This window comes from Neophocaena asiaeorientalis, unplaced genomic scaffold (assembly GCF_003031525.2).
Source record: "Neophocaena asiaeorientalis asiaeorientalis breed wild unplaced genomic scaffold, Neophocaena_asiaeorientalis_V1.1 scaffold5, whole genome shotgun sequence".
NCBI classification, from domain to species: domain Eukaryota; kingdom Metazoa; phylum Chordata; class Mammalia; order Artiodactyla; family Phocoenidae; genus Neophocaena; species Neophocaena asiaeorientalis.
In genome coordinates, this window is record NW_020174698.1 from 5264820 (window position 1) to 5279300 (window position 14481).

General features: G+C 38.9%; 1 protein-coding gene across 1 annotated transcript in view; it reads right to left on the reverse strand.

Moving 5' to 3' along the window:
- Positions 1-13628, reverse strand: part of ENPP3 (ectonucleotide pyrophosphatase/phosphodiesterase 3) — a 64407-nt gene extending 50779 nt beyond the window's left edge. The window contains exons 1-5 of the mRNA XM_024759074.1: positions 13477-13628; positions 9881-9956; positions 5800-5922; positions 3910-4035; positions 660-720 (exon numbers count right to left, since the gene is read on the reverse strand). Coding sequence (XP_024614842.1) covers positions 660-720; positions 3910-4035; positions 5800-5922; positions 9881-9956; positions 13477-13554 — 464 coding nt within the window. The 5' untranslated portion in view covers positions 13555-13628. The remainder of the gene's footprint in view (positions 1-659; positions 721-3909; positions 4036-5799; positions 5923-9880; positions 9957-13476) is intronic.
- Positions 13629-14481: the final 853 nt, after the last annotated feature.

Genomic DNA, 14481 nt, shown 5'->3' on the forward strand with positions numbered 1-14481 from the left:
TTTACAATGACCAGGCAGTGCTCTGTGGAGAAAAAGGAAGGGATTGGCCTCAGAAAAACGAGTTTAATTCTCTGCTTCATTCTTTATGAGCTGTTTAACTGAGCAGTTATTCAACCTCTCAAAACTCAGTCCCAACCCACACACCCAGCACTTTGGAATCATTACAACATGGCGCATTAGTATCATTGCCTCACCTCAAATAAATGTATTTTACAGGGGCAGGTATACATGGAGCTAATTATTTGTAGTTTTACAGTAGAAGTCAGCAGCGTGCAAGCAGAGCACTAATAAAACATCACCAGAAATGAGATTTTATATTAGAGACATTTCAAAATCCCAGCTTTGGGATGTCCTGGCTGGAGTCATTTAGATCTAAGTTCTAATCCTGACCGTAGGACCTTGGGACGTTAGTACAAATATTTCAACCATTTTTTAAGTCATTGTTGTAAAATATGAATATAATAACTTAATGTAAAAATGCTTTTTAAACAATAAAGCAAACGAAAGTACGTTATGAGTTGGAAACCACAAGGAATCTAATCTTTTAACTGTTTTGTTCTAAGATGTAAACAGAGTGGGAGAAATTCCACCCTGCCTCTCAGCTACATTCCTGCGTGCCATCTGTTAAAGGAGAATAAACATGTCGGTTTCCTTCTCACCCTTCTGGGCACTGGGGCTGCTGGGCTGTGCCACACTCTTCTTCAACCCATGAGGTTTCTCCTGAAAAGCATAAGATCAAAATCTTTAGATAAGAAAAGAGAAACCAATGTTCAATGGACATGCTCTTTCCAAACGACTTAATTCATGTTACTGCAATGACAAATTTCTTCTAGAACATGTTAAACGCTACTTCACATGTTGGCAAGGTCAGTGCCTCTAGCGATTTGCACAGATTAGTAATCTACACTAACTGAATACCAGGAAACCCATCTTTACCAAGAAAATAAAGGGAATGCCTTTAACTGGAAAGGGACAATTTCTTTTTTCTTTTTTAAATAATGATTTTTCCCTCAAGGACAGTGTTTTCCCAACTGCTAGGAAAAATGAGTTTAATAAATATAGGTATATAATCTAAAGAAAAATGAAAGCATAAAAAAAAAAAGAGAAATAGCCAATGAGAATAATTTTTTTTTTTTTGCGGTACGCGGGCCTCTCACTGTTGTGGCCTCTCCCGTTGCAGAGCACAGGCTCCGGACGCGCAGGCCTCTCACTGTTGTGGCCTCTCCCGTTGCAGAGCACAGGCTCCGGACGCGCAGGCTCAGTGGCCATGGCTCACGGGCCCAGCCGCTCCGCGGCATGTGGGATCTTCCCGGACCGGGGCACCGAACCCGTGTCCCCTGCATCGGCATGCGGACTCTCAACCACTGCGCCACCAGGGAAGCCCCAATGAGAATAATTGATATTAACATCAAATGGGGGAAATCAAACAAACAAATTTTTAAGATCATAACTAAAAAATTCTCACTCCATGGATGTTTCTGTTTATAAAACATTCCCACTAGTTAATGAAATAGAAATGATAGAATATGAATGTCATCATTTGCAACCCCTAATGGATCTAGGCAATGATCATCAATGGCTAACATGACCAAAAAAGAGACAAGCAGACAAGATGTTCCTCTTGATGGAAGTAACACCACTACCTGTGAAGGGTACATGGTAAACAGGTGGATAGATAGATAGATAGATAGACAGATAGATAGATAGAAAGAAAGGTAAACACCTGAATCTGAACAGTCCTCTAGTTCTAACTACCAATTTGCAGGAAATATAGGGGATGACAAACTGCTTAAGTCACAGAGGATGCAATCTGCAAAACCCAGACTGGAAAATTCTACAGGACAAGTGACTCCATTTATCCAACATGTAAATTGCATGGGGTGGAAAAAAGGAAGGGAGAACCCACTTTTAAAGGACTTGAAATATATCAGCCAGTTGCAATGTATGGATTCTGTTTGGATCCTACTTCAAACAAATATTTTTTTAATATCATAAAACAAAAAAATCTGAACACAGATTGGACATTTGTTAACAATAAATAATTATTGAAGACATTTTAAGATATATTGATGTTATTCTAATTTTGTTAAATCTTCATCTTTTTTAGATACAGACTGAAAATATTTATAGATGAATGACAGTAACCTTGGGATTTGCTCTGTGGTAATCTAAAATTTTCAAAGAGAGGTTGGAGGTATTTTATTAAGAAAAAAGCCCCAAAACTTGAAAATAAGCAAAAGGAGGACTGATCATTAAATTTCATTTTAATGTCATGCTGGGAATTATTCAAAAAGCCCACCTATGGATTATCTAGTTACCTAGGAGTATATACCTTTATCTAGCTTATTCTTTACCACTTATTCATTTTACAACTTAGTAAGGGTAGGAGTTAATTGGTAGAAAACTAATAGCAATGTAACTGATTCTTATCTGATAGCAGATAAATTGTCCTGTAGCAAAGCAAATCATTTGTGTCCCACCACAAGTTACATCTTTAGGGATTTTATTCCAACATCCTCTCAGTTCTAATCTCTTCGATCCTCTGAGCCAGCTTAACATTCATACTGTATTGGTATGAGACAAGATTGGTCATGAGTTGATCACTACTGAAGCAAGGTGATTGACATATGGTTAAACACACTATTCTTTCCATATGTTAGAAATTCATCATATTTCTTTTCAAAATTCTGAACTTAAAATATAAAAGTTAGGGCTTCCCTGGTGGCGCAGTGGTTGAGAGTCCGCCTGCCGATGCAGGGGACACGGCTTCGTGCCCCGGTCCGGGAAGATCCCACATGCCGCGGAGCGGCTGGGCCCGTGAGCCATGGCCGCTGAGCCTGCACATCCAGAGCCTGTGCTCCGCAACGGGAGAGGCCACAACAGTGAGAGGCCCGCATACCGCAAAAAAAATAAAAATAAAAATAAAGAGTTATAAAATTAGGGCAGAAGGCAGGAGACCACAAAGCTCAGAGGCACTATGCTCAATGAACTTATTAGAGAAATAAGCAAACTGCAAACTACACTTGCCTTTGTGAATTTAGGGGGATTTTTAATGACACGATATTCACTATTAAATATCAATTATTATTTAAAAACAGACTTACCATTTCAGGCTTTTACTTTCCTTTCTGGTTGCCCCTTTTAGTGGATTTTCAGTTATATTTTGCATAAAACCTGATTCATCTATTAGTGTAAAACCTATTTTTTACTGAGGGACTATACTTAATAATGTTTCTACTATAACATTTTCCTCTTATTTAAAAAAATCAAAATTCACCTTAATCTCTTTTTTTGTCTAAAAATATTACACATGTAAGTTAGTTAGCTCTACTGGGTGTGGTGTGAGGAAAAAGGGGTTGATAGCTTGAAGCAATCTTGTTGCTATGTGTACATGTACATTTTTCCTAAGTCTCATCAGATGTGCAGAGGGATTGGTGATTTTTTTTAAAATCTACATCACTTATAAAGTGGCAAAGCAGGTGAAATCAGGCATTGAATAACCTAGATTCTAACCTTGGCTCTCTGCATTACCTCCCTGCCAGTCCGAAATCAGTCATTTAACTAACTGCTATTCAGGCCAGAGAATCTCTTCTGTGATGTTTTAACTTTAGGATCTGCCGTCCAGTGTCTCAAACCACAAGAATGTCTAGCATAGTCATTGGACTGAAAAAGACCTTGCTTTACAGAACATGTAGAATGTTAACTTTTCTCTTCTCTTCTATAATATCTTTGCTCTGAGCTCCCTTCCTCTATCATGCACAAAACCCATTTCTTCCCACAGTAAACACATTGGGTCTTTTCTTCCACATAGAATGGCTAAAAATTCTTGGACTTGTTTTAATGTCTGCAGCCTAGGCCAGCTCTAGGGTCACTGAACTCATGGAGGCAAATGGGTCAACACCTGCTTACCTTGGCAAACACTCTTATAGTCAGCACAGCAGTCTTTCTTCTGTAAACAGTCATCTGAACAAGAGCAAAGGCTGGATTCCAGTCTGGTCTCCCCACAACGAAATTTATTGCACGTCCATATTCGAGCTGGAAAATTACACAATTCGATTTTGAGCATACAACTTAATTTAAGCATCCAATAACAAAAATACAAATTCCATGCATTTCTTCTTGTATTATCCTATAGTCAAATTCTTGGTTTATCTCCATTCATAAATGAAAATTCATAATACGAATAAGGGGCAATCCACCAGTTTTCTTCGTTTGGCATGGGTGGCAGAGAGAAATGTAGCTTTATAAGCTGCAGCTCTGGTCTACCTATCAGGTACACCTCTGAGTCTGGAGAAACTCTGAACACCTGTCCTATTTCCACCCAAGGGTAGGAACTTCCAATGGTAAAGAGCTACTAACCTTGAGTGACTGTTGTCACCCAAGAGCAGCCTGCCCAGCCTTATCTAAGGAGAGACAACAAGGAAGTGGCAGTGACAACAGAAGTAACAGGAACGTGGTCAGGTCTGTAGGAATGTAGGCAGGCAGGGTACCTCCCAGCTGAGAGTGAAAGAAAGGTAGATCAGTTCCCCACCATGCCTCTGATATTTTCCCAGGCTAGGCACTTAATGTGAGATCAGTTTCAATAAATCCCAGTGCTAACAACAGCAAGAGGCTGGACTGACGCTGCTTCCTAGGGCCACCTGCCAGGAAACAGTGACTAGAATCAACATCAGCCCCTGTGCTCAAACAAATGCATTGGCTAGGTGACAGCTGTGTGTTTCAGTCATGCACGGAGTTCTGCATTCTTAATTATATACTATGTACTTAGAAAGAAAAGAGTTCTGGAGATGAATTAAAAGGAGTACAGATCTTATCCATACTAGGCTAATACCCTCCTTCTTGCCCTTTTCAGAGAGCATAATTTAAGGAGCTGTACTGTCCTAATCTTCTCTCCTCGAACCACTAGACACCTCCCCCCACCACCTCCTTGATTTCTTAGAAAATTAAATATTGCAAACTGTCTCTTCTGCCTCAAGAACAGTGTTTCTCAAGTTGTGTTCTGTGGACCGCTGGCATCAGAATCGCTAAGAATCACCAGCTTTCCAGTGGAGTCTTATGCATCCTGAAATTTGAGAACCACTAAAAATGAAACTAAATAAGATGATAAGCCATGAGAAAACGCCCTTGAAACTTGTGTAATTTGACAACATTTCATCTACTGGAGACTGTTGTTCCTCAACCTCAGCTAAATAAAGTGTGGGTTCTATCTTTAGTACTGAAAGGGGGGTCAGGATAATACTAGATCCTGAATACAAGGTGTAATGGGCTGAATTGTGTCCCTCCCCTAAAATGTTGAAGTCTTAACTTCAACATGACTGTGAATGTGACCTTATTTAGAAAAGGATTTTGCAGATAACCAAGTTAAAATCAGGTCATTAGAGTGGACCCCAATCCAGTATGACTGGTATTCTTCTTACAACAAGAGGAAATTCAGACGTGGACACACCCAGAGGGAAGACTGTGAGGACGTGGGGAGAAGGCCATCTGCAGACGAAGGCAGAGCTTTGAGTTACGTCTGCCACAAGTGGAGGAACATGCAAGATGGCTGGAGACCCGCCAAAAGCTCCCTCACAGCCTCAGAAGGAACCAACCCTGCCAACCCTGCCAAACCTAGATCTTGGACTTCTAGTTTCCAGAACTGTGAGAAAATGAATTTCTGTTGTTTAAGCCACGCAGTTCGTGGGACTTTGTTATGGCAGCCTGAGCGAACTAATACACAAGGTGAGCATTTGCATGCAAAGGTGCTATCATTAGATAGCACAACCAACATGCTAATAAACTTGCTCTCAGGATTCGTACTTGATCCCACACAGGTGTCTTCAAAGTCCCAGCAGCAGTCGCCTCGGCCTTTACATTGTACATCACACCGGCAGCCCTCTAGTCCTCTATGTGAAGCATCAAAGCATTTTTTCCTGCAGCTGCCTGTAGAGTGAAAGAATAAGGAAATCTGTGCTTAGAAGTTATCCGAAGTCTCATAGCTTGATGGTGCAAGCCCAAGAAGTACCCAGCACAGACTAGGACAGACAATTAGATCATTTTTATTGCACTGTATGACTCATCAATGCAAACTGATAAATAATGAGTGATTTTTCCCCAGGACTCCAGAGAGGTCCCAGACTCAGATACACCAGGGGCCATAAGGAGAGGGTAGGAGGGACAAGCAGAGGCTGAATGTAGTGGAATTGGTTGAAAGTCTGGATATGAAGCAGCAGCTACCCACCCCACCTCCCACTTCAGAATAGAAGGCTCAAAATTTGGAAGAAATTGGGAGGAGTTGCTTTCATCACAGAGACAGCAGACATGCAGGATGGCCATAATGAGAAAAAAAGACGAACAAGTCTTACTCTTAAATGTGAACAGATGATTACCAGACCTTTAAGGATAGCATCCAACATGAAAGACCAAAACAAACAAGAAAAAAAAGAAAAACTTTTGAAGAGGAAATATTGCAAGGAGCAGAAGAGTTAAACACACACAGGATCACGCACACACAAACACACAACTGATATTGAGATGCTCAGAAAAGAAATCGCATCCATTAAATAAGAAAGTAAACTATAATTTTAAAAAGGGAAATCACGTTCAGGGTGCTCTTGGAAATAAAAACATGAGAGCAGTAATGGAAAACTCAGTAGAGGGGTGTGGTAGGCAGAATTACGGTTTTCAAGAAGATTCCATCCCCTAATCCTCGAGACTGTGAATATACTGCCTTACATGGCAGAGGAACTTTGCAGATATAATTAAGGCTACTACTTAGTTGACCTTGAAACAGGGCGGTAGTACTGAAAAGTGAAAACAAAGAAAATGGAAATGATATTATTAAAGAAATCATAATAAAATTTCCCAGAATTGAAGAGTAAACATTATTATGTCAAAGGTGCTCACCAAATTTCACAGCAAAACTCACACCAAGGGATCAATAGGGATAAAGAGATCTGGAAAGCTCCCAGAGATAGATCAGGAGAAATGTATACAGGATCACAAGTCAGAATGATATCAAATTTCCTAAAAGCAACTCTGGGAGAGGGCATAGGTCAAATGGCATGTTGGATACACACCAAAGAGCACTATGTATTAAGTAGATAGGTACATAACAATAAGTGCATGCATGGTAATTGGATAGCTACAAAGTCCAGTGAGAAAGTAAGGGGAAAAGTTTATATGCCATTTACGTAAAACGTCTTTACATTTTTACATTCAGTCCTTTGAAACATTTTCCGCACTTGAACTTCAGGACAAAACAATCACCTGGCTTTCTTCCCACATTCCTGACCCTCCTTCTTAGTCTTCTGTGTTCTCCTTCCTTCATCTTCCAGTCCTTTAAGGTTGGCATACCCTGGTCACATTGCTTTAAATCCCATGTGTGATGCTGGTAACCACCATGTTGCATGTCCAGCCAGAACGTCCCCCAAAAGCCAGCCTTATATATACAACTACTTTTTGACTTTTCTACTTGGACATTTAGTAGGTATTTCAAATTTAACATATCCAAAACTGAGTTCCTGATTATTCTTCCCAAACCAGCTCCTTCTATAGCCTTCCCCATCTGAATTATGGAAATGCCATATTTTCTGATGTTCATGCTGAAAATCTTGAGGTCATTCTTGACTTCTCTGTTTCTCACTCCATAACCAATCTGTTGATAAAATCTATCTATTACATCAAAAGATCTCCAGAATCCAAGTACTTTTCATCAGTTACAATGCTACCACCCTGGTCCAAGACATATGGCTTGTCTATATTATTGCAATAATTTTCTAATTGGTCTCTCTATTTCTCCTGGTGTCGCTCTGCCATTTATTCATAACACAGCAGCCTGAGCGATCATGTTGAAAAGCAAACCACAGCATGTCATGTCATTCCTCTGCTCAAAACCTCCAATCACTCCCCATCACACTCAGAATGAAAGCCAAAAGCCGTATTTTGACCTACCAACCCCTCTGTGATCAACTCCTCTTTGGTTGATCTCATTTTATGACTACCCTCCCTCTGGTCCTCTTAGCTCTAGCTCACTGATCTCCTGTTATTCTTAAAATAGAACATGCCAGATAAGCTCATGCCTTAGGCCTTTGCACTTGCTATTTTCTCTTGCCTGGAATGCTCTTTTCCAAAATATCCTTGTTTCTTCCTCACTTCCTTTAGCTCTTTACTCAAAAGTTATTACGCACACCCCACCCACCCTGACTCAATATTTCATGTTCCCCTTTTCAGTTTTACTTATTCCTTAGCACTTTCCCTTCATATTATATATATATATATATATATATATATATTGCTCAATTTTAATTATCTGTCTTCCATGCTAGAATGTAAACCCTTTGAAGGATTTTTGTCTGTTTCCTTTATCACTATATCCCCAGTAATTAGAATAGTGCCTAGCACAGCGTTAGTGCTCAATTGTTGAAGAACAGGTAAAAATGATGTGCACGTAAAATGAGAAATTTGTCACTCAAACTAGAAAAACTAGTTTAAAAACTCACACTAGAAAAAATATATATTGCCTATGAAAAGTAGGTTAATTGGAGCAGAGAATGGTGAAGACGATCAAGGGTTGGGGTTTAGGAAACAGTTGTGGTGGAAGAATGAGGGGGTGACTATGTTAGGATGCTGGCAAAAAGAAGCTGGCGTTAAACACCAATCCCCTGGGTGGGAGGGAGAGGAGAGTGATGCCACACAAGCCCTGATAGACTGAGATGAAAGGAAGAGAATAAGGAACAATGACTAGGGAGCCAGTCAGTAGCTGTACTAACGTAAGGAAAGGAGGGAAAGAGCTGGAATAATTGGAGATTTTGCTCAGAGATTACCATATGCCTTTTGCAATTAGTTTATGTGATTTGTGGGATGAAATAACCAAGAAATGATGCCCACCTGTGCTCACTAACATCAGAATAATACCACCAAAATGACCTGCCAACATTTGCTAGATCTAGGACTGGTACTGCAGCTCAGAAACACAACAGCCAAGTGACCAAGAAAAGACAGTAATTTTCCAGCCAATCCCCATCTTTTCAGTTCCACTGTGTTCCCATGTTACAGCAGGGGTACTGAGTGTTTGTAAATTACTAAGTGAAAACATAATCGGAAAATTGCCAGTTAACCTCACCAAGAGTCTCCCACTGAAGAAGACTTTCCCCATTGGAGTCAAATTAGAAGTTAATCAACCAGATAAAAAAGGAGAATAAATTATCTAACACTTGACCTCATACTTTCCCTTAGTAAAAGTGTCAAAACAATACATAGTAAGATTATAGAAAGTGCTCTTTATTGAATTGCTTGCAAATGGTTTATTTACTGTTCATACTAATGCAATATGGCAAAAGGGATGGGAGGTGTTTTGATACTTTGAGCCACGGATCTCCTATTTTTTTCTTTGCTTCTTATGAGAAAAAAATGTGAAGCTTTTATTGTGCACTACATTTCAGGAAAGTGGCACTGCCTAACCAAGAAATGGTGACATTTCTGGGATGGGGTAACACTAACGTGATATCAAGGTACAAAAGTGGTGGTAGGAAGTCATGGGAGTGAAGCAACTAAGACTTTCGAAGTCAAGTTTATCATAGGATATTAATGATTAGAGTAGGAGCTGGGAGAGAAGGAATCTTTGATTCAGTTACCAAAGTCCTCTATGAAAGTGAGGAAAAGGGGCAAATACTGGAATGATATGAATCTCAAAGAAGCAGGGAGATGAGGTCAAAGAGGGAAGTCCAGAAGCAGCAGTGGAGAGTGCTAACCACAGATGTGCGCTCCTGACAAGTGGGGCATGGGAGGAAAGGGGAGCCTAGCCTAGCCTAGAAAGGAGGCGAGTCCAGGTTATATAACAGGGAAGGGGAGGAGAAAGAAGAAAGAAGGAAAGTTTCTGAGAAAATGCTGAGGGGAGTACCTTGCTCTTCATGTTGCCTGAGTCCAGCCACCAGGCCTAATGCAAGTGACACAGCCACCAACAAAGTGAGAAGAACCTATTATCAAAAAAATGTGACTTTTACCATTTTGTTAAAATATACAAAGACCCAGATAACCGCCCTCCCTTGGTGATTGTTAAGGGAGCACAGCCTGCTAGCTTTTCGCATTACCAGATCCAACAATGATAAGGGGACAGAATTTTATTTAATGCCTGATTATTTCCAGGCATTAAGTAAGAAAGGTTTGGGAAGAATGTTAAAATACCATTTATTACAGATCTTCAAATTCAAATATGTTAGTCCTAGTTAGTTTAACCCCAAATTGAGTTAAAGTACAAATGAAACCAAGGGACCATTTACCTTTGCCCATTTTCCTTTCTTAACTAGATACATGTTTGGAGATCATTTATTTAAAAGCATTCCAAAACTGTGAAATCGTTAACTACTTCATTCCCAGGAAGCAGGGTTTTTCTCTCCCACTCTGACCATCAGAGAGAATTCCATGAACATCAGATATAAAAATAGTACAGACTTGGGGCTTCCCTGGTGGCGCAGTGGTTGAGAGTCCGCCTGCCGATACAGGGGACACGGTTTCGTGCCCCGGTCCGGGAAGATCCCACATGCCGCGGAGCGGCTGGACCCGTGAGCCATGGCCCCTGAGCCTGCGCGTCCGGAGCCTGTGCTCCGCAACAGGAGAGGCCACAACACTGAGAGGTCCGTGTACCGCAAAAAAATAAAATAAAATAAATAAATATATATATATATAATGTCCAAATAATTAACTAGCAAATTATCTGCTTTGATCTGCAGTGCAAACAAATGTTTTAGGGGTAACCAGGAAGTCATGTGACCAAAGATTGTGTATGTCATTCATTATCACTACTACTAACAAAGCTCTTCAGTGTAATGGACTTTATACTGTTACTGAAGTTAAACTGTGATATAAATTAAACAGAATTCTTCCCACTGACCTCTTTCCCTATCCATTAAGTCCAATGATAAGCATACTGGATGACAGAGCTTAAATAATATGATCACCATAAAGAATACAAATGCAACAGGTACACAGATTAAAGTATTTTACAATACAAATAAACTTTGTTATGTTTCTTTTTTAAAAATCGCTTTTATAAAAGAGAAAAAACCAACATCAAAATTTGCTTAGATAATAAAAACCCTACATAAACTATAGATTTTGTCTGTTTTCCTTCTGAAAATCATCTGGAAATTAACATATCTAATTTTTACAATAGAAGTGAATTCAGTGATCGGGAAAATATGGTTAAAACACTGTGAAAACAATTTTTACATGAAGACTCAAAATTAGCCCAAGGGTCAGTGACCTTCCAGCAGGTATTCATTCAGTGGAGAGGATGGAGAGGGAAAAGTAAACATAAACAGTTATTAAATAACATCATTAGCACTTTTTCCCTTATTACGATGCTCAAGAGCCACAGCTGACTAAGGTTACTAACGTTACAAAGCAACAAGGCACTGGGAAACTTTCCTATGGTAAACCTCATGTGTCATAGATTTACATTTCAGCTATATCTCAGTTTACATCTTATTTTTGGTCCTTTGGCCATTCAAACTTGCTGGAAAAATAGACAACACCTAGCTGTCCTTAGGATGCTTTAAAACTTTTTAATGTTAAATCTTCATGTCTATTTCTTAGTGATTTTGTACTTGTTCCATATATTTATGACTTGCTCTCGCATTATTCTGTAATCTCCTCAAGGATAAAAAGGTTCATTTTCAATTTTGTATAATCATTGACTCTAAGTATGTAATTCTGAATAAGCTTCTTGATAATAAGGTGCAAATATATCTTAAACTATCTTATGCTATCTACAAAATGGAGGGGGAGTGCTTTGGACTACAGAAATCACTGAGAAACCAACATTTGGCTTTAGCTTGACTGAAAAAAGAATGCTAGAAACACAATAGGTACATTAAAAAATTTTAAATAAAACTTGTACTAAAATTTAGAAACAATAGGGTAACTTTGAAGCTATGATTTTAAACTATTGAGCTTCTGTTTACGTCTACTAACAACCCACTAAAAGGATACAACGAAGGGAAATAAACGATGAACAGACTTTGCTCCCGAGGAGTTGATAATTCCCTGAATTAATAAGGTAGGATAAATATAGTAAATGGCATAAGAGCTAAAAGAGAATGCCAAAGTTCCCAGAACAATAAATAAATAGAATATCTTGAGAGTTTCCTTTGTCATAGTCACTGAGCTCAATACGTATACACACTGTTTCATTTACTCCTCCAAACAATGCTTGCGTGACAGAGAGAATGGCAATGACATTAAGAAAAGTAGGGAATTGGGCTTCCCCGGTGGCGCAGTGGTTGAGAGTCCGCCTGCCGATACAGGGGACACGGGCTCGTGCCCCGGTCCGGGAAGATCCCACATTCCGTTGAAGGGCTGGACCCGTGAGCCATGGCCGCTGAGCCTGCGCGCCCGCGTACCGCAAAAAAATAAGAAAGAAATAAAAAAGAAGAAAAGTAGGGAATTTAGGAGAAACTGCAGCAGTATAGGTGTGAGAAAACTATGCAAATGGTTTTAGCTGCAAGGAAGGTGCTGGATGAGGAGCCAGCAAGCAGGCACTTGGAATGGTGTGGTAGACACTCAGCAGGAGGTCAGAACTAGTGGCCGACTTGGAATTCTTGGTGGAGAATATGCTCTTAAAACCATTAAAGAAGGTGAGATTTCCTAAAGAAAGGATCTTTAGATAGGGTTTGGTGAAATGCATAATGAGAAGAAAGATAAATCAGCCAATAAAGCAGGTAAGGAGAAAAGTGATAAAAATGGGAATGTCAATGCCATCATGAAAGCAAGGGGAGAGAAGAATTCAAAATGAGAAATTGCTCCACAATACCTGTGTATTATTGTTAGGAGACTCAGAGGAGAAGGATAGGGGAGAAGGGCTGACTTTTGAGGAGGTGACTTGAGTACAGTAAAAGCAAAGCTAGAGAACAAAAAATGGTTGGGTGGTGAGAAAATTGAGACAATGGCTAGAGCTGAAAGTTTGATGGTAAAAGGAAAAGAGAATGTAATAAAGTCAAGGAAAGTTTTTTATTTTTGTTTTGTTATTGTTGTTGTTTTAGGACAGGGAAGATCTTACCATGTAAGGGAACAAGAAAGAGAAACTAGGAAAAAGAGACCATCTCTAGGAGTGAAGTAAAATAGGATAAAATCAAGAGTCCAACAAAGAATATAAGACACAGTGATTTTAATTCCTCACTCTCTTGTCTTAAAATATTCATGCAAAATAAATAAAAAATGGTGACTTGGGAGATAAATATAATCATGGTAAAATCAGTGCTGCTAAATGTTCTGCCACAGATCCCAACCTTTTAGATCAAATATTAATTTGTTGCTACTCAAATTTCTTATTTGCAAAATGTGATTCACTTTGCTTTAGAGTTGTCATAAGGGATAAAACTGAACACAATTACTTAAAACTTTACATTTAAATAGCAACACAAACAAATACAATCGGGGAGTCATACCCCTACCATTATTCACAAAGCTACAGAGACGAAAATGTTAAAATGTACTTACAATACAAATGATTTTGTACTTCTTAACAGTGTTTCTCATAACAGGTTCTTCCGTTGATAAACTCAGAGCAGAATCCATTGTTCTGTTAGCTGTATAAACCTGTTCTACCAGAAAATGGTAGAACTCCTTCGTTTTTCTAGTCTGGCAAAGAGAAACTGTATGAATTACGGGGCTGTAACTGACTTTTAAATGTTTGGGAAGAGCACAGCTCTTTAGTGATTGGGCAATCAAGAGAGAGGAAAAAATAACAGTGTCGAGAGATAAAAGTTCATTTCTAGTACATTGTAGACAACTGTTCTTTCTCTCCTCATAGTTTCTACTAAATACTAATCAAAATATATGTAACAAGAATAATATAATAATCAAATTTTAATACAATGATCATTGATTTTCTTTAAAAATAACCCAAAACAAAACACCTTGTTACCAAAATTCTAGAAAGTTTCTACATTTATATAAACTTCCTGTCACTGTTGAAAACTAACATATTAACCATGTGCTTTAACCATATAAAAACTCCAACTCTGCTAAATCTGTATAAAGTATTAATCATGTGATAATTATGACTTGCATTTTAGAGTATTCACACTTTGACATGTTTTCGCATGCGTTATCTCATGTCAAACATAACAGAATCCCTTACAAACACTGTATCCCTATTTTGTAAGATGAGTAAAGTAAGGCTCTGATTATTTAAATTATGTGACTTACTTGTCCCAAGTCACATTTACTAGATGCCAGAAGTGGAACTGGAACCCAAGTCTTCTATAGCCCCAAATCCAAGGTAATTTTCACTAACTAATTAAATGGGATCCTTTCTTATTTACATAGACGAGAGGGGGTTACTGATTTCTGATGAAAGAAGCTAAATTAGTAGCAATGTGGCCTAAGAGAGTTCTAATAAATGGTGGGTTTTACACATTTCTATTTTAAACGGCCCTAAGGCAATAATTCTCAAAGTGTGATTCCATGGAACTGATAAATGAAATATTTTCTGCCATGTCA